The sequence below is a fragment of the Tetrao urogallus genome (assembly GCF_951394365.1).
Source record: "Tetrao urogallus genome assembly, chromosome: 1".
NCBI lineage: Eukaryota > Metazoa > Chordata > Aves > Galliformes > Phasianidae > Tetrao > Tetrao urogallus.
The window spans coordinates 192599291-192623764 of record NC_136813.1 but is presented as its reverse complement, the minus strand read 5'-3'; the positions used below and the strand labels follow the sequence as shown (position 1 = coordinate 192623764).

General features: G+C 45.4%; 1 protein-coding gene across 1 annotated transcript; it reads right to left on the bottom strand.

The window, feature by feature from the left end:
* Positions 1-304: 304 nt before the first annotated feature.
* Positions 305-22241, bottom strand: FBH1 (F-box DNA helicase 1; the record flags this gene model as incomplete). The annotated part of the gene is made up of 21 exons (XM_079533838.1): positions 305-424; positions 1346-1474; positions 2183-2289; positions 3760-3885; positions 4488-4685; positions 6007-6082; positions 6432-6553; positions 6842-6941; positions 8005-8141; positions 9674-9760; positions 9892-9979; positions 10930-11158; positions 12133-12301; positions 13488-13582; positions 15068-15184; positions 16307-16497; positions 16713-16848; positions 18420-18550; positions 19463-19995; positions 20693-20860; positions 22220-22241. The coding sequence occupies 21 exons, from the start codon at positions 22239-22241 to the stop codon at positions 305-307; spliced, it is 3081 nt and encodes a 1026-aa protein (XP_079389964.1).
* Positions 22242-24474: the final 2233 nt, after the last annotated feature.

Here is a 24474-nt window from a genome sequence, read left to right as displayed (position 1 = left end):
TCACTGAAAGTATTTTCCTGGAGATGGAGAGGATGGATGAGTAGTGCTCAAAAAAAATAAAATAAAAGTCCAATAGACTGTGCTGTGCATATTCTCCTGTGCAGTGATGCAGGTCATGCTGACCAGCTCCTGCAGGGCTTGAGAAAAGGTCTCACCACTCCGTATAGACAACCTGGATGGTTCCTCTCGGAGCTGGTCCCAAGAATCCAACCTGATTTTGGAGCATGGATGTGACAGCAGTTGTCATCCTGCACTCAGTACAGCTCTGGGATGAGGCAATGGCTCTGGGACTTGCAAGGCTTCGTTAGAGCATGATGGGCTCTTCATAAAGTGCTGGGAGGAAGGCCAGGGGTGTCATAGTGCCAAAAAGCTTCTGCACACAGGAATAGCAAAGGTAGCCACCCATATTCCTGCTGCCGTTGCTCTGTGGGGGAAAAAGATTTGAGAAAAAAGTGAGGCTGGAGGAATGCAGCCTCCTGCTCCCAGCCCTGGGCTCAACCTACTGGATCAGATAAGAGTGCAATGTTGTGCCCAAAGTATCTCCTACCACCTCCCATGCAAAGGAATCCACTGTGGGACAGTTTGCTTAATAGCTGCAAGCAAATGTCTCCACGCAGGTTTTCTCTGGGGAGGAAGAGGATGCATGGCCAGGCAGTTGATATTTCCTCTCATACATCTGCATGGCCCTTTGCAATGATAGGGAGTGAATCCTGCTCTTATCGCTGCCTATATTCCCTGCTGATGGATCAGAGCCATCTCTTATCTCCTGTCCCAGACATGGAGACCCACTGGATTTACCATGTGCTACGTGACTGCACTTTCTGGGTGAAGATCAACCCCAAAGCCATAAGGTGGAACTCAAGCCAAAACTGGACCCAAAAATCAGATTGTCAGCCTCTTGCTAGTTCACACACAGCTCCTGGCAGGGACAAAGCACGCTCTGTTCATCCCTAGGTGGATGTTTGATGGCCTCTGCAGAGTGAGGCAGATGCCCCAAGACAAACTGGGGTATGACACAAGAAAAAACCCCAAAATGCCTCCACTTGAGACCACAGTCTCATGAGAGAGGTCAAGACCAGAGTGACTCTGTAGGAACTGCACCACTATCCCAAAATCATGTATTCAAGAGGTCAGAAATTAAGGGCTGAGCCACAGGACACTCCTTGCTCACTTCCACAGAAACTTAGCACTGAAGTTGTCCCTTCCCCAAGAGATAGCTCAGAATGATGCCAGCCATCCCATGGCTAGAGCACCCTGTGAAGTCTCGTGATTGAAAACCATGATCTTATAGGTCTTGGTGGCTTGCTTGCTCAAGAAAAAGAAGCAGTGTTTGGAGGGGACATACATGAATCAGAGGCAGCTTCTTCACAACCAGCCTGGTGCCAGATTGCAACGTCTGCGTACACTGTTGTGCAGAACAAGCAACCCCGGTCTTCACAGCCTCACCCATCAGCTCCACTCGAAGGAAGTGCTCCTAGAAGACAAGAAAAGCAGAACAACAATAAAATAACACTCACAGGGAGCTGAGAAATGGGAACAGTTGATTTTTTGGAGTTAATTTCGTTGGGGTTTTTTTTTGAGTGCCCTGGGAAATGACTTGCAACAGGGCGTGCTTATAAAAATACTGCCAAAAAGTGCCTAGTGACCAAGCAGAACTCAGTGGCAGCTGGTAAGGAAGGAAGCAAAGTAAGGGCACTGCAACAGAAAAGGGAACCTTGCTCTGAGATAAGGAGGGAGGCTATGAAGGCAATGTCCAAAAAGGATTGGGGAAAAACACTGCACCACTTGGACTGTTTGTCTTGCTACTGAAAGCACAGTGCAGAGCAGTGGGAATTGTGCACAGTGTTCTCAGCTGTTGAGGAGGTCGTAGTCCACCCTCAGCACGAATCTTAGGGTAATTTCACTATAATCTTATTTTAAGTTCCTCCATCACAAAAAAGACCCTCCAAATGTCCTTGGAGACACTCAAGGTCAAGTTGGAGCAGGCTCTGAGCAACCTGATTGAGGAGCCCCTGTTTTCTGCAGGGAGGATGGATGAGATGCCTGCTCTGTTACACATCAGGCAGTGCTGCTCAGCCAAATGGATGGGTTTGCTTTGGAGCAACGTGCCACAAAGTGCAGCTATCAGAACCCCACGTTGCCCTGCTCCAGGTTTCGTACACTTTGGAAGAATTTCACTTACCCCTGCCAATGCCAAAAGGTGCTCCAAGGACTGTGACATTAACAAGCATTTCTTTGCACGTGTCACTGCAACATAAAGCAGGTTCCATTCATCCTCAGGATGCATGCCTAGATAGAAGGAAAGATCATAAATGCACAGCTCTGTCATGCTGTAACTTCAGCTGGCGTACCTGAAATGACACCAGGAGCTTTTTTAGGAAGCTTGCTCTTGCAAACAGAGCTGCCAACAAGCCCTCCATTTTCCTGCTGACTGGAAAGCTTGAAAAACTGTAAACATGTTTTGGATTTCTGGATAAAAAACTAAGGAATGACTCAGAAGTTGATTAAGAAGGAGAGAAGATGCGAAACGAAAGTTTTTTAGCTGGAAAGTGTGATGTATTATCTGGCTCTTTGCAAATAGCAAAACAACTAATTAGATAACTCATCACCAGAGCTTGAAGATGCCACTGGAATAAATAAGAATACTTTTCTAAATAACTTCTGTTCTCAAATTCTGATCAAAATGTGGCATCGTTGAGATTCCAACATCGTTGGGTTGAGATTTAGTCCAACGCACTGAGACACTGGGAAAGGCTTAATAACTGATTCAAAAACTCTGCCCCCTATAGAATTTTTTTTTCTAATGAAGGATTTGAAAGAGGCACGTTAGAATGACGTTTGACAGGTCTTTTCCAGTACAACATCATTATTTTTATGCAGATCCTGAGGCAGAGAAAGATTCAATGACATTCTCAAGGCCAGACAATGAGTCAGAGGCAGAAATGGTGAAAGAATGGCAGTCTTGATTCAGGGACTGGCTTACACAAGTGGCTTTCACTCCTCTTGTCACCAAAGGTCCCAGCATATCCTAATCCAATTGCTTCTGCATAAAGGGTGCAACCGTGGGAGAAGAAGATGGGCTCCCAACCACATCTGGTTGACCTTTGGGCTTAGCATGACCTGCATGAAGCTACTGATGAATACATTGTCCTTGATGGGCCAGCTCCGTGGGGACAGTTTTGACAAAAGCTTCTAATTGGCTATGTTGCCATTCATTATCCTGGAAGAAAGTTGTGGGCAGGGTCAGGGGAAGGCTTTCCTGCATGATTTTCCACTGATACAGACTGATGTTTAATTTCAAATGCCATTTCAAATGCCATTGGCTTCATGGGGTGACAATGGATATCTTGGAGATTAGAAGTCCTGCAGCACAGTGGTAATGCATTGGAATAGGCTGCCCAAGGAGGTGGTGGAGTCGCTGTCCCTGGAGGTGTTCAAGAAATGTGGAGAATTAGCACTGAGGAACATTGGTTAGTGGGCATGGTGGAGATAAGTTGGTGTTGGACTTAAGCTTGGTGTTCTCCTACTGTCAGAGAACAACGTGATTCTGTGACTTGTTAGAACAGCACAGCAAGACCAGGAAGGTGTTACACGGCTCACAGCAGTGTCTTTCCCAAGCATGGCCTCTCTGTGTTGCCAGAGAACTACAAGATCAAATGATTTCTAGAACACCACAAGCTTGCAAGATAAGCACCAGCATCATGCTTTGTTTCTCCATTTTCAGGTCAGGATGGGTGCCACACACAGGTATTCCCTTACCAATAATGAATTGAGGTCTTCCCTGGTTATTGTCTCTGGGACACGGTACATCCACAAAGTCATCTGCAACCAGCACTGTGTCAAACTCCAGGCCCTTGGCTTGGTGGACGGTGCCTAGTAGGTAATCTGTAACCAGAGCACATAATAAAAAAAAAGAAAAAAAAAAAAAAGAAAAAAAAAAAGTTATCCATGTTGCTGCAGTGATTTATATTTTTAATTTCACAATGATTCCACATGCATTTCGCCTCTCCCCAAACACAAACTGGGAGCACAGCACTGCTAATAGGATTGTAGATTGCTACAGGCAACTTCCCAGCCAAGGGTGATGTCTGGCTATCAGCAGCCTGAGCCCCAGTCCCAACTCCCAAGCAGGAACACACTTCATTTGGTGAATTATCATTGCTTTGTTGCCCATCTCAAAAATCCAGAAAGCTGAAGGGAAAATGCAACAGCAAGCACAAAAAAGCAGAACAAAGTCCTAGAGCTTTCCATCTGTATTGCACCCAGAGCTTTATTTGCCACTAGCAAAGCCACATTAAGCAGCCTTTTGATGGCAGGCTCATCGTCCTGAACACCTGGAAACTCAGATACACCTTACTGTCTTACTTTCTTTCTCCCAAAAAAGACCAGCTTCCTCCAACCTTTTTGCAGAACAAGGTGGATTCAGCACTGAAGCTGTGCTGAGAAAAGCCCTGAACTTGTTTCTTTGTGACACAGCTTGGCTTCACCTGCCATAGCTTCTTGCAACACATGGCTGCTCTCGATCTTCCGCACCAACTCGGGGACCCGCTCTTTGAACTTCTCCACTATCCTAATCTTCATTTCCAGCTCTTTGTCATCAACGCGCGTTGCATAATTCTTCAAACCAATGAAGCCCTCGTTTTCTTCCCATCTCTTGATAAAGGAGTCGTTTATCACAAGGTTTGCTGAAGGAAAAGTAACAGATACGTGTCTATTTAACAGGCACAGATTGGGGTGGTTTTTGTGGGTTTTTTTTTGTTTCTCATCAAATCTCAGAGTAAATATTAGAGAAGGTGAGTGTGCACCAGTGCATGGACTGCTGCTGTGGGATGCAAGGGCTTGGGATACACTCCTTGCTCTGTCACTGCTGTGATCATACAATGGCTTCAGTTGGAAAGGACCTCAATGATCACAGAATCGTAGAAGAGGTTGGGTTGGAAGGGACCATAAAGAGCATAGAATGGGTTAGAAGGGATCTTAAAGATCACAGAATTCTAGAGTGGCTTAGGTTGGAAGAGACCTTAAGGACCACAGAACCATAGAAGAGGTTGGGTTAGAAGACCATAGGATCATAGAAGAGGTTGGGTTGAAAGGGCCAGTAAAGATTATAGAAGCTGAAGGATTTGAGGAAGGAGCAACAGGAAAACATTCACGAGCTCACTCATTTCTGTTGCTCAGGAGTTTCCTAAAAAGGCTGCAAACCTTTCATCCCTGGGGTAATTTGTAAATCAAGGGGAAAAGGTTCTGAGCAATCTGAAAACGTTCTAATGGAACTTCAGAGCCTGGAGTAGGAACTCAGGGACAGCCCCAGGGCCCTTCCAACCTGCATTATTCCCTCCTTGTACCCACACAGCAAGGAGTTTTCCCAGTAACTCATGTTCCAATGATCGGTAATAACATGCCTACAATCATTTGCAGCAGTAATCGTTTGCTTCTCTATGCTGTATAACAATGCATACAAATTTCTGCCAATTCTGCACATGAATTTCTGCCAACAATGCATGTGAAATTCTGCAGATTTGAAAGAAATGACTCATTTCCTACACGACGCCAACAGAGAAAAAGAATTGTGATAGAGGATACAACAAATGAGAATTTAAAACAACAACAGCAAAACCCAACAACAACAAAAACGAATGGGCTCAATGATCCTTATGGGTCCTTTCCAACTTAGGATATTCCACTGTTCTATGAATCCCAAAATAGGACTGAAAAACAGAATCAAATCAAAGGGAAAACATCCTAAAGTACTTGCTTATATCAGTTAATTGGTCTCTTGGAGTCCAGACAAGGCATTGCAGAAGGCATTGCTGTGGAGGGCTCCCTAACAGACCCCACAGATTCTGTAGGAAGTCAGTTTGCCACAGACCACTGCACGAGGAAATATAAAATAAAACACCTAGAAGCCTTCCATCACCCCAGCAAATAGAGAAACACCAGTGCTGTTGTAGGGAAGCTGACAGACAGAAGGGTGAGGATACACTGTCTGTGATTCTATGTACTCACCTTTCGCCCGTTCGTCTGCAGGTTGACTGAGCTTCCAAATATCATAAATTTTGCTCAGGCCAAAACGCACAAGTCCCTACAATGAAAAAAAAAAACAAACCAAAAAACTACAACTATTTGGCTTAATAAATACAAGTAAAGGTGCTGCCCAGAGTTTATTTTGCATCTCTAGGTGCAGAAGAACATCTCAAATTAAATCACAGCTCCCTGTGTTTCGGAGCGTGAAGATGAACGACTCTTCTGAGGCTTCTGAAATGTGCAGCACTCAAATGTCCCTGCAGTTCACACATGAATTTCTGCAGACATGCACACACAGGAGCTGCTTACACTCAGAAGATCAACCACAGCTATTTCAAGGTGTTGCTGTTGCTACAGGTGCTGACAGGCTTGGGGATGTGCAAGATGTGTTGGCAATTTTCCCTTACCCCAATGATGTGTATTTTAATCTGCCTCTCTCTTCCAGCAAGCTTTGCAGCGTCCTCAAACACAGTGAAATTGCTTCGTGACAGCATTGTTATCTTCCCTTCCATGTTGCCTCTGATATCACCTGCACAAAGACACTGCCAGTTAGTGGGTATCTGAAAAACAAAGATCCTCATAAATCAGGATTAATCCAGAGATGTTTTGTTTATTATCACAGAATCATAGAATGGCCTGGGTTGAAAAGGACCACAGTGATCATCCAGTTTCAACCCCCCTGCTGTGTGCAGGGTTGCCAACCACCAGACCAGGCTGTCCAGAGCCACATCCAGCCTGGCCTTGAATGCCTCCAGGGATGCAGGTCTGCTACTCCTGGGCACTGAACAGAACTGTGTGGTGCAAGGACACAACTTACCCTTTTGGTTTCCACCCACTAATGTCCTATTCCTGATGCCCTTGCAGACATCCAGAATGGTTGCTCCAACATAAGCTATTTCAGGACCAAATCTGAAACTCTATATGGAAAAGTGAAGGAAATAGCATGAAAAGATGTTGTAATAACCTACAACAGCATTACTATACATGGAGCATACAGCTCTCACCAAACTTCTGGACAACATTTCTCTTAGAAAAAGCACCCAAATCCCCTCAAATTATTCCAAGAAATCACTTTTCCAGCTAAGGTAATAGGAACTGTGCTGTGAGATAAGACTATCATATAGGGGCAAAAGATGGTTTTCAGCCTCTCAACTTCAATAAGACTCTTTCCCAGTAGGGATATGTCATAGCTGTCCTGTGGGCAGGGACAAGAGCCTCTGCTCCTATGTAATTGTCCCTGCTTGCTGCCCCTTGGCAAGGTGCAAGAAAGAAAAGGCAGCTTGCATGGACAGGCTTTTTTATGGCAGTTCTGGCTTAGGAACTGGCTGCAGTAGAACCTGTCTTGTTGGTTTAAGCTGATTTATTCTGCAAAGAGTCCTAAAGGTGCCTCCTTTACATTAGCTGTGAAAACTATGTAGCCACATGGCTAAAGAGGCCAAAAAATGAAACAGGGAGAGCTTTCTGTTAGAACAGCAACAGATTAGATAACCCAGCCTGGAAATGCAAACATCATGTGTACAGAATGAAAGAGGGAGATCTCTTTGGGGGTAAACTCAGATTGGCTGATGCTGCTTATGAAACTCAAGCCCTTGGTAGGTGAACAGGGCAGGAGATATCATGGACAAATAGTACAAGCAAGGAGGGTATCTACCCCTGCACACTCAAAAGGAGCTGAGAACTCAAACAAAAAGAGAAGATGTCCTCAAAATGGGCCATTCACTAAGGTCTACACTCCACTGCCAATTTTTCAAGCCACAAGATCACTCCAGTAAGAGGCACGATGGGTGTGGAGTTTGAAGATCACACCACTAATCCAGGCAAGGCAAATACTCCATGACCATGAACTTGAGAGGCCTGCTAGACACCTTCTGAAGGACATTTTCCACCCTATTTGTGATCCACCCAAAGCAGACCCTCGTCATGGCTTTGTGAGCACAGTAGTGATGGGTTGTTAGTGATTCCATGAACATAGGCTCTTACCTGGGTCAAATAGTAGATATGGGTATGAGGCACTGTATAGAGGGTATTGACAGCACCTCGGAAGGAATAAATCTGCTGATGGGGGTCTCCTACGAGGATGACACCACATGTCTGTGACAGCACAATATCCACAATGGCTGCAGAAAAAACAAGAGCATTAGAAGAGGGCCTGCTAACAAAGTCAAAGTGAAATTTGTGTTATTTTGTGCCTGTAGATCTCTTTCCTGACAACTTATGGTACTTAAGAAAGGGTTAACACAGCTACAGAAGAAAGCAAGTCATGGAAGAGCAACGAGAAGAGTGCAGCTCACTGAGAACTCTATAAGCAACCTCCCACTATTTTAGCCTGAGAGTTTTTTCCTGGACTGGGACTGCACATTGTCTGAATCCCACATGTGTGAGCCCAGCACAAATCCACCACCCAGCCTCGTTGACCTGGATAGGGATTGGAAGGGACCTCTGGAAATAGTCCAGTCCTGTGACAGCAGGTTCTCTACACTGCCAGGTTAGTTGAGCATTGATTTCCCCTTGGTGAATCCATGTTAACTACTCCTGATAACCTTCCCTTCCACTTGCTTGGAGATGACATCCAGAATAAGCTGTTCCATCACAAAGATTTAATTCCAAGTGGGTCTCAGCCTTCCTTGCTACGTTCCTGCATGCTCTGACAGTGTTCCTATATTGCTCACAAGTGGCCAGACCGATTTTCCACATCCTGTAGACTTTCTTCTTCAGCTGAGTTCTTCCATGATCTCCTTGCACGTCCAGGCATTTCTCCTGACACCTTTTCCCTATTTCTTACTCTCAGGGATGAACTGGTCTTGAGCTTGGAAAAAGTGGTGCCTGAATGTCAGCCAACACTTTTGTGTCCCCTTAACTTCCAGTTCTGTAGCCCATGGGATACCTCCAAGCAGATCCTTGAAGAGGTCAAAGTTGGCTCTTCTGAAGTCAAGGGTTGTAATCCTACTTACTTGTTTCTTCCATCTAAGAACCTGAACTCCACTATCTCATAGTTGCTGCATTTAAGGCTGCCCCCAGCCTTCTCATCTCCAATCAGCTCTTCCCAGTTGGTAAGAACAAGTTCCAGCAGCACATCTTCTTGTTGGTTCCTCCACCACTTGCATTAGAACGCTGTCTTCCACGCATTGCTGGAACCTCCTGGACTGCGCGTGCCTGGCAGTTTTGCTCATCCAACAAATACCAGGATGATTGGAGCCCCCCAGAAGAACCAGTGCCTGGGATCATGAAGCTACTTCCAGCTGTCTGCAGAAGGCCTCACCAACTTCCACCTCCTCATCGTGTAGCCTGTAGTATACACCCACAACAGTAGCACCCATATTAGTCTGTTGCTTAATTCTCATCCTTAAGCTCTCCACGCATTCATTATTCACTCCTAGGCAAAGCTAAAACCTCCAGGTTCAGGTCTCCAAAGAATACAAGTGGGAGGTGGTCTGATGAAGCCTTTGAGCTGATTTAACAGCTGCTGAAAAGACAAAGCCATCTTCTGCCCCTCTTCCTGTGTTCTTCAGCACACAATTCAGTCTGCTTTGATCTCCTTAGAGAACCTACTCAACATGCTTTGCAGCAGGGAGCTACTCCTCATATACCCTGGCAAAGAAAGCCAACAGGAAGGTTAACCTAGGAAGGCTGCAGACATTTTCCCACTTACCTGGCGTGCAGTCCTGTGCTTCATCAACAAAAATGGCATCATATCCCGAAAGCTGAGGCTTACTGAGCTGCCAGAGTTTCAAATACCCTGAGGAAAAGAGAGAGGGTCATTTGCTTGTCTTGATATCTTAAGAATAGCAGCTTCTAGCCCTACCATTTGCTTGGTAGTTGCATGACTGCTCACTACCTGAAGGCTATTTGACATCTATATGCTCTTACCATCACAAGTGATCTTGTATTTCCTCTCTACATCTCCATCCAGCTTCTTCATGTTGTACCATATCTCTTTTGCTTCTTCCACATTGATCTAAAAAAAGAAAACAGAAGGGTGTGGAGAGGTTGTTTTGAGCAGAAAAAAAGTCCAGGCACAGCAAAACTGGAAATAGTAGAGTGGCTGGTAAAAGCCAATCACGAGCTTGCAGTATTTCCTTCTAAATTCCTTTCCTCTTCCCAGAAAACTTCTGAACTGAACTGCAGATTGGAATTCTGCCATCTGGGCTGGACCTGATCACAAACGATCAATGCACAGCAGAAAGCTTTATCTTCACAACTCCAGCCCATTGTCTGCAATGTCAGACCTTTAAGAGTTGTTGACATACGTTCATAGTCCAGATTAGAATGTTTGGGTTTGGTTTTACTTATCAAAATGACAAATGAAACATTTCTTGTGTTCACACATAATATCACACCACTGCTCAGGCACTGATACAAATGCATGCCAATCTTTTTTCATTCTGCCTTGTAGGGAAGAGACATTTGCAGTGAGCAGCAAGAGATGTCAATCTACTCTCTAGATACCAGCTGTGCAAGCGATCAGAATCCAGTTCCCTTGGATTTGGCACCAGAGGAAAAACATTTTTTGACAGTCAGTTCTGAAGCATGAAAGCTTGTGAACAATGAAATATGGGATGACTACAGCCCACAGTCTACAGCTCTTGCAGAAATATGCAAGGGGGAATGGTTTTAAACTAAAACCTAACTAAAATCTAACTTTAGGTTAGATAGTAGGAAGAAGTTTTTCACACAGGGAGTGGTGACACACTGGATCAGGCTGCCCAAGGAGGCTGTGGATGCCCCATCCCTGGAGGCATTCAAGGCCAGGCTGGATGTGGCTCTGGGCAGCCTGGTCTGGTGGTTGGCGACCCTGCACACAGCAGGGGGGTTGAAACTGGATGATCATTGTGGTCGTTTTCAACACAGGTCATTCTATGATTCTAAACCTTGCAGCCCAACTCTTCTTTCGACGCAGGTACTCACTCTCTTTTCTTCTGGGCTGACAAGTTTTCTCTCTCCATGGGTGTTTTTGAACCAAATAGGTGTGTGCTCTTCACATATCTCTTCATCTGAAGAGGCAAAAAAGTTTTCAAGGGTCTGTGAGACTGTTTTCCCTCTGATGAACATAGATTGTCCCTCACGGTTCTGGATGAGAAAACTCACAGAGTACGCCGAGAGCTTCGAGAAGTTCAGTTTGCCTTTCTCTTTATATCTGTGCCATAAAAATTAAGAGATGTTGAAACACACACCAAAATCTCACTGCAGAAGCTAGCCCATGATGCACACTAACGCTCACAGAAGCTGTTTAATGTACCCTATTTTGACCTGGTAGCAGAACACCTTAAAAACCTGTGCCTACTTGTCCTCACTATACTCCTGATGGAGCCACAGACTCATTCATTTTACATATTTTTATAGATAGAATCATAAGGCAGAGAGGTATTCCCATCATTTACTCTTGCAACTACAGAGCATTCTCAGAACAACAAAGAGGATTCCCCTCCTTTTCTGTGTCATGGCTCATTTTCCCTTCTGTCTGCAGTGTAGATGTGCCAACATAATCGCTGGTAATGGTGGAAACTGAACTATTAGTACAACTCAGGCTATGAAAAACCCTCCTCTGCTAAAGGAAAGCAAAGTTTAGAGCCACTGAAGTGCAAAGTGAGCAAATTAAGCCAGAAAGAGGGAAAATCCATTCTCAGTAGCTTTCTATCTCCCTGTGAAGTGCTCCTTGGCTACAAACATAAACAGGATGAACAACCTTGAAACAGCTAAAGGACTGACAGGCACACATGGGTGCTAATGCCACTGACCCACCCAACCTGAAAGACTATGGACACAGTAAATCACAGTTTATTTTCACTCAGAGGGGTGGTGACACATTGGATCAGGCTGCCCAATGAGTTTGTGGATGCCCCATCCCTGGAGGCATTCAAGGCCAGGCTGGATGTGGCTCTGGGCAGCCTGGTCTGGTGGTTGGCAACCCTGCATAAAGCAGGGGGTTGAAACTGGATGATCATTGTGGTCCTTTTCAACACAGGTCATTCCATGATTCTATGAATCAGACTGACTTGAAGCAGATGAAAGAAATCAACTGTCTCTATAATTTTAGCCTTTTTGAGTTCAGATCTTCCTTTCCTGCCTCCTCTTCCCTTCTCCCATAGGGAATCAAAAAGTCCCACTCACTGTTTGCCAACGCTTCCAAATGCTAAAGAGTGAAAAGTCTTGCATGTAACATTCCTGGGGAAGACCAGCCTGCCCCTCTCTGCAACAGCTTTATTAAACGTCACATACAGGAAACTGAGGTCAGCAAACTTCTCTGCGTACTTCACCAACGTTGAGGTCTTTCCTGTACCTGAAGAACAGAGTCACCCAAAAATTATCTATTGTCAAGAATGAATGAACCTGCACACCTTCTGTTAGCATTACAGAGTAGATAGTATAGGGTAGATAATAACAGGACAAGGGGAACTGGCTTTAAGTTGATGGAGGGAAGATTGAGGTTGGATGTCAGGGGGAAGTTCTTTACAGAGAGAGTAGTGAGGTGCTGGAACAGCTGCCCAGAGTGGATGTGGATGCCCCAACCATCCCTGGAGGTGGTCAAGGCCAGGTTGGATGGGGCCCTGGGCAGCCTGGGCTGCTATGAAATGGGGAGGTTGGTGGCTCTGCCTGTGGCGGGGTGGTTCGAGCTTCACGATCCTTGAGGTCCCTTCCAACCCAGGCCATTTTATGGCTCCATGATTACCATCCTTTACTAACCACACAGTAGGACTATTTGCAGCTAATGGGGATTTATACACTGACTTGAGTGAAATCAGAAGCCACAGAGCGGAGTAGCTTTGAAAAATTACACTCTGCAGCCCAAAAGCTCTGAAATATAATCACTTTGGCTTTCCAATGTTCTTGAAGCCAGATCACACATGGAGGTACTGGCTCCCTTGAGAGGCAGCTTGGCAAATGAAACATCAGAATTGCTCTTCTGAATGATTCATGAGTTCCTATAAGTGATGCAGCCCAGAACATGAAAGGAACGGTACCAAAGCATATTTCATCCATGTTTTGCATGTGAATGTGACACTGATACTCTGCTGAATGCCCTAGAGAAAAGTCTGAGGCTTCCAAGACCTTCTACATGCAACACAGATGCAGAAAGATGAAGCTTTTCTACCACAGCATCATTACATTAATTTAACAAATGCTTTGGCAACGATTCTCATCCACACATTTGGAGAAGGGTAACAAGTTAGGCTCTTTTTCCACTCTGTTTGTGGTTACATGTAACCTGTTAAGAGTTTGTGAACATCCCCATTCTTGTCATCTGGACACAGTGATTTTGTAGAGACACAGGAAACCACCACCAGACTGCTCAGCACAGCATCCATTGCCTCTGAGCCTCCATAAAGGAAAATCCTCTGCAGGTGAAAGGAGATAATTTACTTTTCCCTCACCTCTTAAATATGCTTTCTTGGTTTTATACAATGTTCCTTTGCAGTACAGAGAGCGAGAGCACAAAATCTCTTGGTTTGTGTTGCTGCTCTTACCTGCAAATGCCATAATTTTCACTATTTGGCCACGCTCAATTTTGTGATTCAAAATCCTTTGCTGCTCATGGGTCAGTTTCACTTCAGACAAACTACTAAAAAAAGAAAAAAAAAAAACCCTAAATAAGTAAAAGGAATTAAGAATAAACATTCTCCCACATAAATAAATCTAATAGCAGAAGGAAACCTACAAATGATTTATCTCATCCCATAAGCAGGAGGTTGGCACTGGGAGAAGCTAATTGTGCAAAAAAGGCAGTACCTTCCAGAGAATAATAAGACTGGAAAGAGGAAAAACAAAAAGTAAACTTTGCAAAAGGTTGTATAGGAAAAGATCCTCTCAAAGGCACTCAGCCATGCTTTCTTGGCTTAGGCTCATTGAAAGCAAACAGCATCTTAGAGTTCGAGGTGTTTTCTTGCTTCTGAGAGCACGTATCTTAAATTGCTCTCAGATTCCTCAGTGCAGGACATCAAGGATCTCTGCCTCACGTGGAAGCTGAGAGCTGTGATTAATGTTCAGAAAGGCATTCAGCACTTCCTGCTGGAGTGCAGTAGTTTTATTCATAAAGGTCTGAAATTTGTCATCAGCCCACAGCATGAACCAGCTCTGCTCCCCCACAGGATGTGGAAAGGTATAAAGGCTTCTCCAGATATCCTTGACATTTCAGCACCTGGCTGCTTTCAGGATTTATTTTCTATTAAAGAAGCAAATTTCTGCTTAGAAAAAAAAATAAGCTTGAAAAGGAAGGAATAGAACAAAAGGTCTGGCAAACCATGAAGCAATTAAACCCATCACTTGTTTGCCTTCAATTTTGTTTCCATTATGGTCTCCATCACTGTCATACAACAGATCACGAATGATTTTATTGGATTTACCTTTTCTAGACCTCTGTGAAGGATGAAAGCATTACTGTGGATGAGGACAAGGAGGCTAAGTGACTCAGTCCAACAGAAGGGGAATCAAGCCTAGCTCTCTAAAGGCCACAAAAGTATTTCACCCTTAAATGCCCTTCCTTTCTAGGAAGCAAGCTACCATCTAGTGACAATTCACAGCAACTGTATGTATAACAGTTAATATGTAACAGTCACCAAACAGGATTCAGAAAAGAGGAGCTGAATCAATGCCCTGCAGTTGTATTTATAGGTGAACCTCCATGTCACTTGCACTACAGTATAATTACCAGCATGCCAGCCCTCATTTTGGATGGCTGCAACTTGCATTTCTAGTGGAACTGACTGTTAAAATTAAAGCAGCACTCTTCCCTCTTTCCAAAGCATCTTATCCACAGGGAGAGCACTGATTTGGAAGTATATTTAGCAGTGATTTAGGCTCTGCAGTATTTCAGTAGCCATCACTGTGTTCTGCCAACACGCAGAACAAAGACCTCTAAATTCAGTTAATCTTCACAGATTTAAGGCTTTCCCCTAAGAATTCAGGCAGAAGGTGGCAAGAAGCAGAACAAGGTCCCGTGGTAATCCTTATGAATCTTGCAGTCTTGTCAACCAGGCTTTGCTATGAGATGTTTGTTCTGCATCCAGGGCTCACTGCACACTGCCTGGATCACCTGTAGTGTCGTTACCTGGACCAGAAATCCTGCCTGCATTGTGAAGACGGCGTCCCCTCTTCTACCATCTGTGGTGCAGTCACAGAAGCATTTTCCATCAGATACAGGCAGTAGAAAATATTGTAATGGATCCTGGCAGGAAGGAAAAGAGGGAATCTATCATTAAGGAATCATCAGTTACAGATGAAACTTCTGCAGCCACCTGGAAGACAGCAACATCTTGAATGCTTTGCGAGTTGTAGGGGCAATATTGGTATTTCAAAGTGCAGCTCATTATACCTTGAAAAGTGACCACAAAGGCACCACAGGGGCAGCTCTGTTTGTGGCCTCTGCTCTATTTCTGCTTTGGGTTTGCACATTTTGTGCCTGCCATGCAAACATGACCTGGGATCAGAGTCCACAGGATCCTTGTGTTCTCCCAAACCGCTACCAGTAACAGAGTGTGGGGCAGATTGAGACAGAATCTGGGGTTAGGTTGGGTGAAGTCAATCAGTTCCAGAAACTGCCTTAAAGTCATGTCACACAAGTGTGTTAGCCCTCACAGTGCCTCACAATGCTTTGTTAGTGCAAAGGGAGGAGCAAAGCAACTCCATGGCTTTAAATTAACTGAATTCTCAGACTCACTGGCTGTTCTAGGAGCTTCAAATAGGTCAAGATATCAAAACAAGACAGTTCCTAGGAGGCTATTTAAATCCCTCTGAGCTAAATCATAAACCTTGTGTGGTTTGAAGAGACAGTGGCAGAAGAGAGGTGGTCATTCATATTTCTGCTCATGTGCTCCAAGGAGATGGGACAAGGGTGACTCTGACCACATGTGAATGACACCCTCTGCCTGCCACATCTTCAGCAGACTTTTACTCAAGTTAATTATCTTAGCCAGCAATTAGCTGTCACTGACAGGCCAAATGAGCACCTTGACTTTCCTGGTTGGTAGCATGAGCATATGGCCCACGGTTGAATTAAAAAAAAAAAAAAAAAAAAAAAGGATGAAATCTTCTGTGTTCAGCCTTGCAGATAGCAGCTTACAAAACTGTCCTCTTTTCTGGCTACTGATTTGTTTTCCAGTGCAGCTCCTTGCCAGTCTTCCTATATGAACGTGTGTTCTTAATCCTTACTTCATCCTCAGTGTTCCTGAGAAACTGCACGCACCAAGGAACTGCAGAGCCCCAGCCAACAGAACAGAACTGCCCACGAGCACTGATCTGTACATCACATATTGCCTCATCTTGAAAGAGGCATTTCTCCGTCCCTTACCTGTTAGTGATGGCGATGTTCTTCTCCCTCATGGCATACAGCAGTGTGGCAATGCAGTAAAGTGTCTCAGTCACATCCACAAAGGAGAGGGAAGAGCAGGGTCTCTGCAGGCATGCCATCAGTTTTTGGATGTCATGGACACCATCAGAGAAAAGCACCATTGCTGTGATGATGGCCCACATTTTCTCAGGCTGGGAACAAGAAGGAAGACTGAGCAAAAAGCTTTGAGTTTTTAGTCAGAGTGAAACAACCCTAATGCCACAACGAACAGCTAAATTCTATTCCATCCCCCTGAACAGTACAGAGTAAAGCTTCAAAAGGAAAACTTCTAGATGTGGGAGGGCAGATCTAACCTTAAAGCACCAACAACCGTGGGGTGAAGGAGAGGAATGACCATTGAACCTACCCCTGTCTTGCTTTGTAAGTCTGGCAGTTTGCTTGTGATGCAGACTTCAGCCCTTGAGAAGAGGTGGTGACACTTCAAACACCGGAGGACTGCCCTGGGATCTACGTGCCTGCTGGTGGGAATGGCAGAGACACACCTGCATGGAAGGGGAACAGAAGCATTTGTAAATAAGTCCTATCAAGTAAGCACATCAAGAAGCACCCACGTCCCTTGGTGAATCCATGCAGACTACTCCTGAAGACCTTCTTGTTCATCATGCCTGAAAATCATAGAATCATAGAATGGCTTGGGTTGGAAGGGACCTCAAGGATCATCAAGCTCCTCATCACCAGCTTCCCCATCTCATTCAGCAGTGAGCTTGTGTTTTCCCCACTCTTTATTCTGCCACCAACATACTCACAGAAATCCTTGTTGTCTTTGACATCTCTGACCAGCTTCAATTACAGCTGGGCTTTGGCTTTCCTAATCTCACTCTGGAAGCTTGGATAACATCTCTCTGTTCCTCCCACGCTACTCAGCCCTGCTTCCATGTTCTGTGCATTTCTTCTTCTTATGTTTGTATGTGGCCAGGAGCTACTTGTTAATCCATGTATGCTTCCTGGCATTTGTGCATGTCTTCCTATCCATTGGAATGGACAACTATGGAGCTTGGAGGAGGCTGTCCTTGAATATTAACCAGCTTTCCTGGGACCTTCCTCCTTCTAGGGCCTTATCTTATGGGCTCTTTCAAGCAGATCTTTGAAGAGTCCAAAGTCTGCAGTCCAGGAGCTTCATTTTCACTTTCCTTCAATGCCAGGGTTAAGCCCAACTCCCTAAACAAAGCTGCTGAGTGCCATTTAGCATCTTGTGCTGTCTCACAGACCAAGATGATATGCTATAGGTCCTGAGGAATAACTGCTATCACTTTGGATACCCCTGGGCATCAAATGACGCAGGATTTGAATGAATCATAGAATCATAGAACTGGTTGAGTTGGAAGGGACCTTTAAAGGTCACCTAGTCCAACTCCTCTGCAACGAACAGAGACGCCTACAGCTAAGAAACTTGTATTTGCAGCCTGTTTTTGTGCCTAAAGTCATGTAGCCAAGCACTTAACAGTTCTGTTACATGGATGTGTATGTAAATACCTCACTGCAGCCAGCTGCTAGTCTGCAAGTTCCTTCTCACTGTCTCAAACTCTCCTTCCAGAAGACAGATTCATGCTGCTCTTAATCCAATTTGACTCTTCTTGTACCGTTTAACTGCCATACAAAATTGTTCTCTAGTCTACAGATATCTGAACAGAACACTTGTTTGTATCAAGGACTCAAGTTGGGCTTACTGCTGAGCCCTGGCAGACAGTCTGTAGTGCTCCAAGAAAAAAAACACAACTCTCAGTAGATGGGAGGGACCAGGAAAAGGAGCACAAATCTCACAGTCTCCATGAAATACTTGCATTTTAGCTGAAGCAAAGATATGCTGAGCCTCGTTGAGACCTTGGCTGATCAGGAGATGAAAAAGAAGTGATGAAATGACAGATCACAAAATGTAAGTGGAAAGGATGCTGAAAGGGATGATTATAATTAGAGTCTCACTCATTCCAGCGTGGTCACCCTGCAGGAAGCAGCACCATTTATCTCCTGGCAGTTCACCAGGATAAAATGGGAGAAGACCCAAAGCAATGCAGGCCTGAGGATATACAGCTACAAAATGCTGAAGCAGACTCACCTGATGAGCCCCAAGATACATTCTTTACGTTGATCTGTTATGGCAAAATCCTGCAAGATCTGTTCAACCCTGCGCAGAGCCATGTCTTCCTTCACCAAGTACTGATGGTACAGCTTTTTCCACGGGATGAACTGGAATGTGAAACATACACCACCAGCTTTCATCTCAAAGGGCAGGACAATAGGCTTTTACTGGCAATAAGCTAATCAACATGACTTCCAAAGAAGACATGGAGTTCAAACAGTCCCTGGAGCTTGATGGAAACAGGTATCTAGCACGAGACAGAGAAAAAAAAAAAAAAGGGGAGAAAGAAAGACTTGTTCCTCATAGCCTGCCAACAAAAGGCTGTTTTTTCTAGAGTGATGGGAACAGGGAGACATTGGTGTGGCTTCAAGTGTCCAAGTGTTAAAGGAATGAGTATGTTTTCAGCTCTATTGTACAGATCTGCTCAGAGAGGGATCCGAGTGCTTTAAATCTGTGTGCTTATGAAGCCCTGCCCTCCCACATCTTGCTCCTTAGACTGGGCAAAAGTTGATCAACACCAGGTTTACAACTGTTTGCAATGCGAGGGCCTTGACCATAGGTGAATGAAGCTCTGTAAAAACAGAATTAAAGGTCCTTCTCTTAAAACTGACCTACAGCAGACACCACATGCAGGCAGACGTGCACACAGTGATGCACACTGGCTGTAAAAGAATAAGGCCCAGTCCAGCACCTGGATTTCCTGCATGATCACAGCTGGGGGGAAAAAAAGACACAGTGCAAGGAAAGGAGTGAAAGGAAATTTGGTGGAGTGTTACAGGATGTTCTTTCCATGTATGGGAAGAATGCTCAAGTAAAGTGACCCTGGTATTGAAGCTGTCATCTGAGGAGGTATCCACTATGGTCATGAATGCCAAAAATATCTAGTAAGAAAGGACTAGGGAATAATCAAGGGATTTAAAGGTACAAAGAAAGACAGGGATACAGCAACCACAAGACTGAGAAAGAGCAGGGCAGTAAGAGAAAGGCCAGGCTCGAATCGATGTCACAGCAGTCCTTACCCTTGGGTCACTAACAATAATCCTCCAGCGGTGGCACACCAGGCTCAGGCTTTGATACAGATCAGTCACTGGTAGGAAAGCAAAGATGATCCTCAAGACTTCATCAGGCAAATCTTCAATGCTTCCCTGAGGTATTTCCCAGTTGCGAGTCCCCAGGAGCCCATAGTGTGCATCAGGGACTGGTTCGATCTCTATTTCATCATCAAGTTCTTGCTTGATTTGACTGAGCTCAGGATGAACCACCACTGCCTTCTTCTCAGGCTCACCCCACAAATCATTCTCTATCTGAAGTCTGCTTGGAGCTGTGGAAGACAGAGGCCGTTTTCTTGAGTTTTCCATGCACTCATCCTCCAGAAATGAGGAGGAGTCACCACTTGTCTCCATCACATTGGAGATGTTACTTTCATCATCTTCAGCAAAGAAAGGATCCAGCAATTCTTCCTTGATGCTTATGTTTTTTGTCCTACCAGCAACTGCCTGCTGTGTCTGAGAGATCTTAAAGTAATCCATGATGTTCTTCTGCTGCCCTTGGGCTAAGGAAAAAGGAAAAGTATCAGTGAAGTCAAGAGGAACAGCACAAAGTACACTGCTACTGTCTGAGCTAACAAGGAGTTCGGCAGTAACTTCAAGGTTTGATTCCAGCACTGCACCATGAGAAGATCACCAAGCCTGTATCAGGCTGCCCCAACTGCAGGCTAAATGAGATGGACTCTTTTTAAGACCATAAACAGTCATTTCCTGCCAAACGCTTCCTGGCTGCAATGTCAGAAAGCACTGGAGACTATAAACAAAACTGAAGCTTGGCAAAAGACTGCTCCCAGCTTCTCCCTTTTCTGATCTGTGAAGCCCATTGATTCAACTTGTCAGCACCAAGAGTGCACTAGGACCACTCTGTCCTGCTCCTGGTCTGCAACACATCCTGATGCTTAACTAAGAGGAAATGTTGGAAAAAAAATAAATCACAAGCTGATTTTAACACATTTAATTCCCGGATGCTCATGAAAGTGAAGCTTAAAGATATCTCATTCACAAGGCACTGTCTAAGAAAAGGGAAAGAAAAAAGCCATCCTACTAAGTCTTACTGATGCCTGAGTCCCATTTGAACTCACCTTGCCTGACATTTCATTCCCCTCCAAGAGCACAAGCTCAAGGATAGATGACCCAAATCCATTTTGTTCTACTGTAGTTTTACTCCCCCAAAACCCTCAGGCTCCGAAGCAAACTGTGTACCTCTTGGTTGCCTCCTTGTTCTATGAGAGGGTTGGAGGCCCCTGTTGACATCTCCTCTGCTTCGCCTTTGATTCAGTGGCTGTGTCAGGGAGGATAAACCTTCAGCGCTCTGCCTGAGAGCTTCACAGTCATCAGCTGTAAGGTGCATTTTCTTAAATCGCTTCACTGCTTTGCCAACATGCAAAAACAAACAACAAAGCAAAAGGCAAACTTAGCAAACAGTCATCTGGTGCACGGAGATACAGAAATTTCTTTTCAGAAGCGTTACAACGCAGCCCCAGTGTTCTGGTCAGGAGTTTCTCTGAATAGCTCCCAGGAGGAGCTTTTACAACTCAGAATCACAGAACTGCAGCAGTTGGAAGGGATTTCTGAAGACCACCCAGTCCAATCCCCATGCTAAAACTCCTTGATGCAATGCAACATCTGGACGATGCCTCTGCAACAGTGACCTGGCTCTAAGTCTTCATCCTGCGGTGCCTGACAGTTAGAACAAAACAGGGCAATGTAAAACCAGAACCTGTGTACATTCTGTGTACGTTGAGGAATCAAATACAGGCAGCTGCATAAAGGCAAAGCGTCATTAGGAGAATTTGCAATGCAAATGCCCGAGACAGAAAGCAGTGACTAAGAAGGACAGGTAGGAAGCCAAACAAAATCATCCAAAGAGTGTTTTGTTTTTGTTTTTTATGAAAAATCTTACTGGAAATCTGCAGGAAGTCCTCTCCTCTTCAAGCAGAGCAGTCAGCAGAAGTCATACAAACAAAGCAACTCGCACCGACGTCGGACACACGCAAAGAAACCGAAGCCACCCCAGAGGCATACCAGGGCTTCCTCCTGGTATGAGAATTACCAGTAAAAGACACTCTTATCACTACTCCGTGCTGCAGAAGATATGCTTCTCTGGCATATCAGTGGCAGCCAGGAGGGTAACAGGCTGCAGGATCCAGGGCTCAGCTCATTTTGCTTGCAGCGTTTCCTCTTTTTCATCCATGTCAGCTCTGTGGGGCAGCACTCGGAGGGCCTGTGGAGCTCCTTGTTCTTCAGAACGGGGCAGGCAGGCAGAAAAACAGCAAAGCAAGGCAGACTGTGAGCAAAGGAGGTGGACGTTAAAAAAAAAAAAGTTGCCCTTTCTCACTTGTTATTGAAAACGTTAAATGGCTCCAATTGTTGGAGTACCTCAGTTCTCTTAAGCATGAGGTCGTGGTGAATGGCAGAGCTGGGGAACCAGCTTCATCCAGGGACAGCAAAAGGTCTCATGAGAGATGGGATGCGGGATGGGGGCCCCCCTATTGTCAAGGGCCTCATTACCAATCCTTCACCCCACTATCAATGAACCCATTGCCAAGGACCCCCCCTCAGTTGCCAAGAGATTCATTGCCAAAGGCTCCCCTGTTGCCAGGGGATCCATTCCCAAGCATCCTCACCACTGCTAAGGGCCCCTTACTACTAAGGGCCCCCCTTCCTTGTCTCTCATTGCCAAAGGATCCATCATCAAGGGCCTCCCTACTCTAAGGGACACCCCCTTACCAAGGGACCCTCTTACGGCCATGGGACCCATTGCCAATAGCACTCCTATATCCAAGGACTCCTTTCTGTTGCCAAGAAACCCCCTGCCAAGGGATCCCCCATTACCAAGTGTCCTACCTACAGCTAATACCCCCCCCCCCCCCCCATTGCCTAGGGACCCCCTTATTTCCAAGGGGGTTTCAATGACCAAGGTCACTGCCTACGGCAAAAGGATCCATTGCCTATTACTCAACCCTTACCTAAACTGTCAAGGGAGTTCCTAATTGCTAACTCCCCCTGCCAACATTGTCAAGGGACCCCTCTTCTGCCCAATAACCCCTACTACTAAGGGCCATCCTCCAATGCCAAGGGACCTTCCCCATCTCCAAAGAACCCATTACCAAGGGATCCCTTTACTACCACAGAACCCCCCCCCCCCATAGTCATGGGACCCATTGCCAAGCCCTCCCCCCTCCTATATCCAAGGCACCCATTAACAAGTCCCTCCCCCTACTCCTAAACGACCCCTCCATCGCCCAGATACCCCCTTATTTCCAAGGACTACCCCACTGCCTAGGGACCAACCGCCCTCCTATTGCAAAAAAAAAACACCCATTGCTGAGGGTCCCCTTCGTGGCTCAGCCCCCACCCCCATTGCTAAAGAACCTATCACCAACAGCCCCCCCCATTGCCAAACTCCCAATACCCACGCTCTGCCAATTACCACCAACTCCCCTACTCGCCCCCCTTCTAACATTTGTCACAGCAGCCCCCCTTCTTTACCCCCCTCCATGACCAGGACCTCCGCTCCGCTCCTCCTACGGCTGCAGCCCGCCTTGTTGCTAAGGGGAAGTGCACTCACTCCATTTCCGGCACGCTCGGCCCCGCCTCCGCTCTCCTCCGACCAATCACACCCCGCTTCCTCACGCTGACCAATCAGAGAGCTCTCAGCATCGCGGTGCTGGCCAATAGCAAGGCACTTCCGGATTGGGCCGGATAAGGGCGGGAGAAGCCATTGAGGAGCTGAGGAAGAGAACGTTCCCGGAGTTTGTTTATCACCGCCCGTTCCGGGTGGGGGGTGGGGCACGGTTAGTGTGACGTCACGGAGCCGCTGATTGCGTCACGGTGACGTCATACCGCAGGAGGAGCGCGGGTGGGTCCTAAGGGAGGGGCTGGCCCTGTCCCGGTGTGGTAATGCGAGGGGGGTAGGGGGGGAGAGATAGGATAGGAACTGAAGCATGGGGGGCGGGGTCTGAGGTAATGTGGAGGTTCTGATTTCTGAGGAACGATGAAATGTGGTGAAATGTGATAAAATATGATAAAGCGTGATAAAACGTACGATTCTTTCGTTTTCTTTCGTTTTCCACGAGGGAAAAAGCCAATTTCTGTTTGCTTGTTTGCTTTTAATTACTTCTTTTTTATTTGGAAAAGGAAATTTGGGGTTTGTTTTATTTTGTTTTGGTTTTTTTTTGAGGGAAAAAAGAAATTTCACTTTTTTTTTTCTGAGAGGAAACTTCACATTATTTTCTAAAGGAAAAATATATTTGCTATCCCTCCTTCCTCCCCCCTGCTTCCCCTCCTCCTTCTCCCCCTTTTTTCCCCCCTCCTTCCCTCTGTTCTATCCCTTCCTCCTTTTCCCCTTCTTTTCCCCCCCCCTTCTACTTTCCCCCCCCCCACCTACTTCTGCCCCCTCCTACTCCTTCCCCCCCTCTTATTTCCACCCCCCTTTTCCCTTCACCTCCTTTCCTTTTTCCCCCTCCTTTCTTCCCCTCCCCTTCCTGAAAGGAAATTTCTGCTGCTCCTGTGCATTTTTCTGAGGGAACAACATTCTTCCTATTTTTGCTTTTTTGAGAGAAAAGTGATTTTCCTGGGTGTTTTTCCAAGGGAAAAGGAGATTTCACTTCTATTTTTTTTTTCTGAGGGAACGAGGAATTCTGATTGTATCTTTTAAACGAGGGAAAACACAAGTCCATGTTTTTTGTGTGTATTTTTTTTCCCTGAAAAAAGGAAATTTCACCTTTTTCATATTTTTTTTTCCCCTATGGAAGGGGAAAGAAAACTTTTTATTATCTATCTATTTATCTATTTTGCTTTTCTTGAGGAAGAAAGAAGTTTATGGTGTTCCTAGAGAAGGGCCAATCTCTGCTGTTTTCTGTTTCCCCCTTCAAGGAAGAAGGAAGTTTCTTTGTTGTTTTTGTGATGAAAAAATGAAAATTTTACTTTTTTCCTCCGTAAGGAACAAGAATGTTTCTCTTTATTCTGAGGCAAAGCCTGCA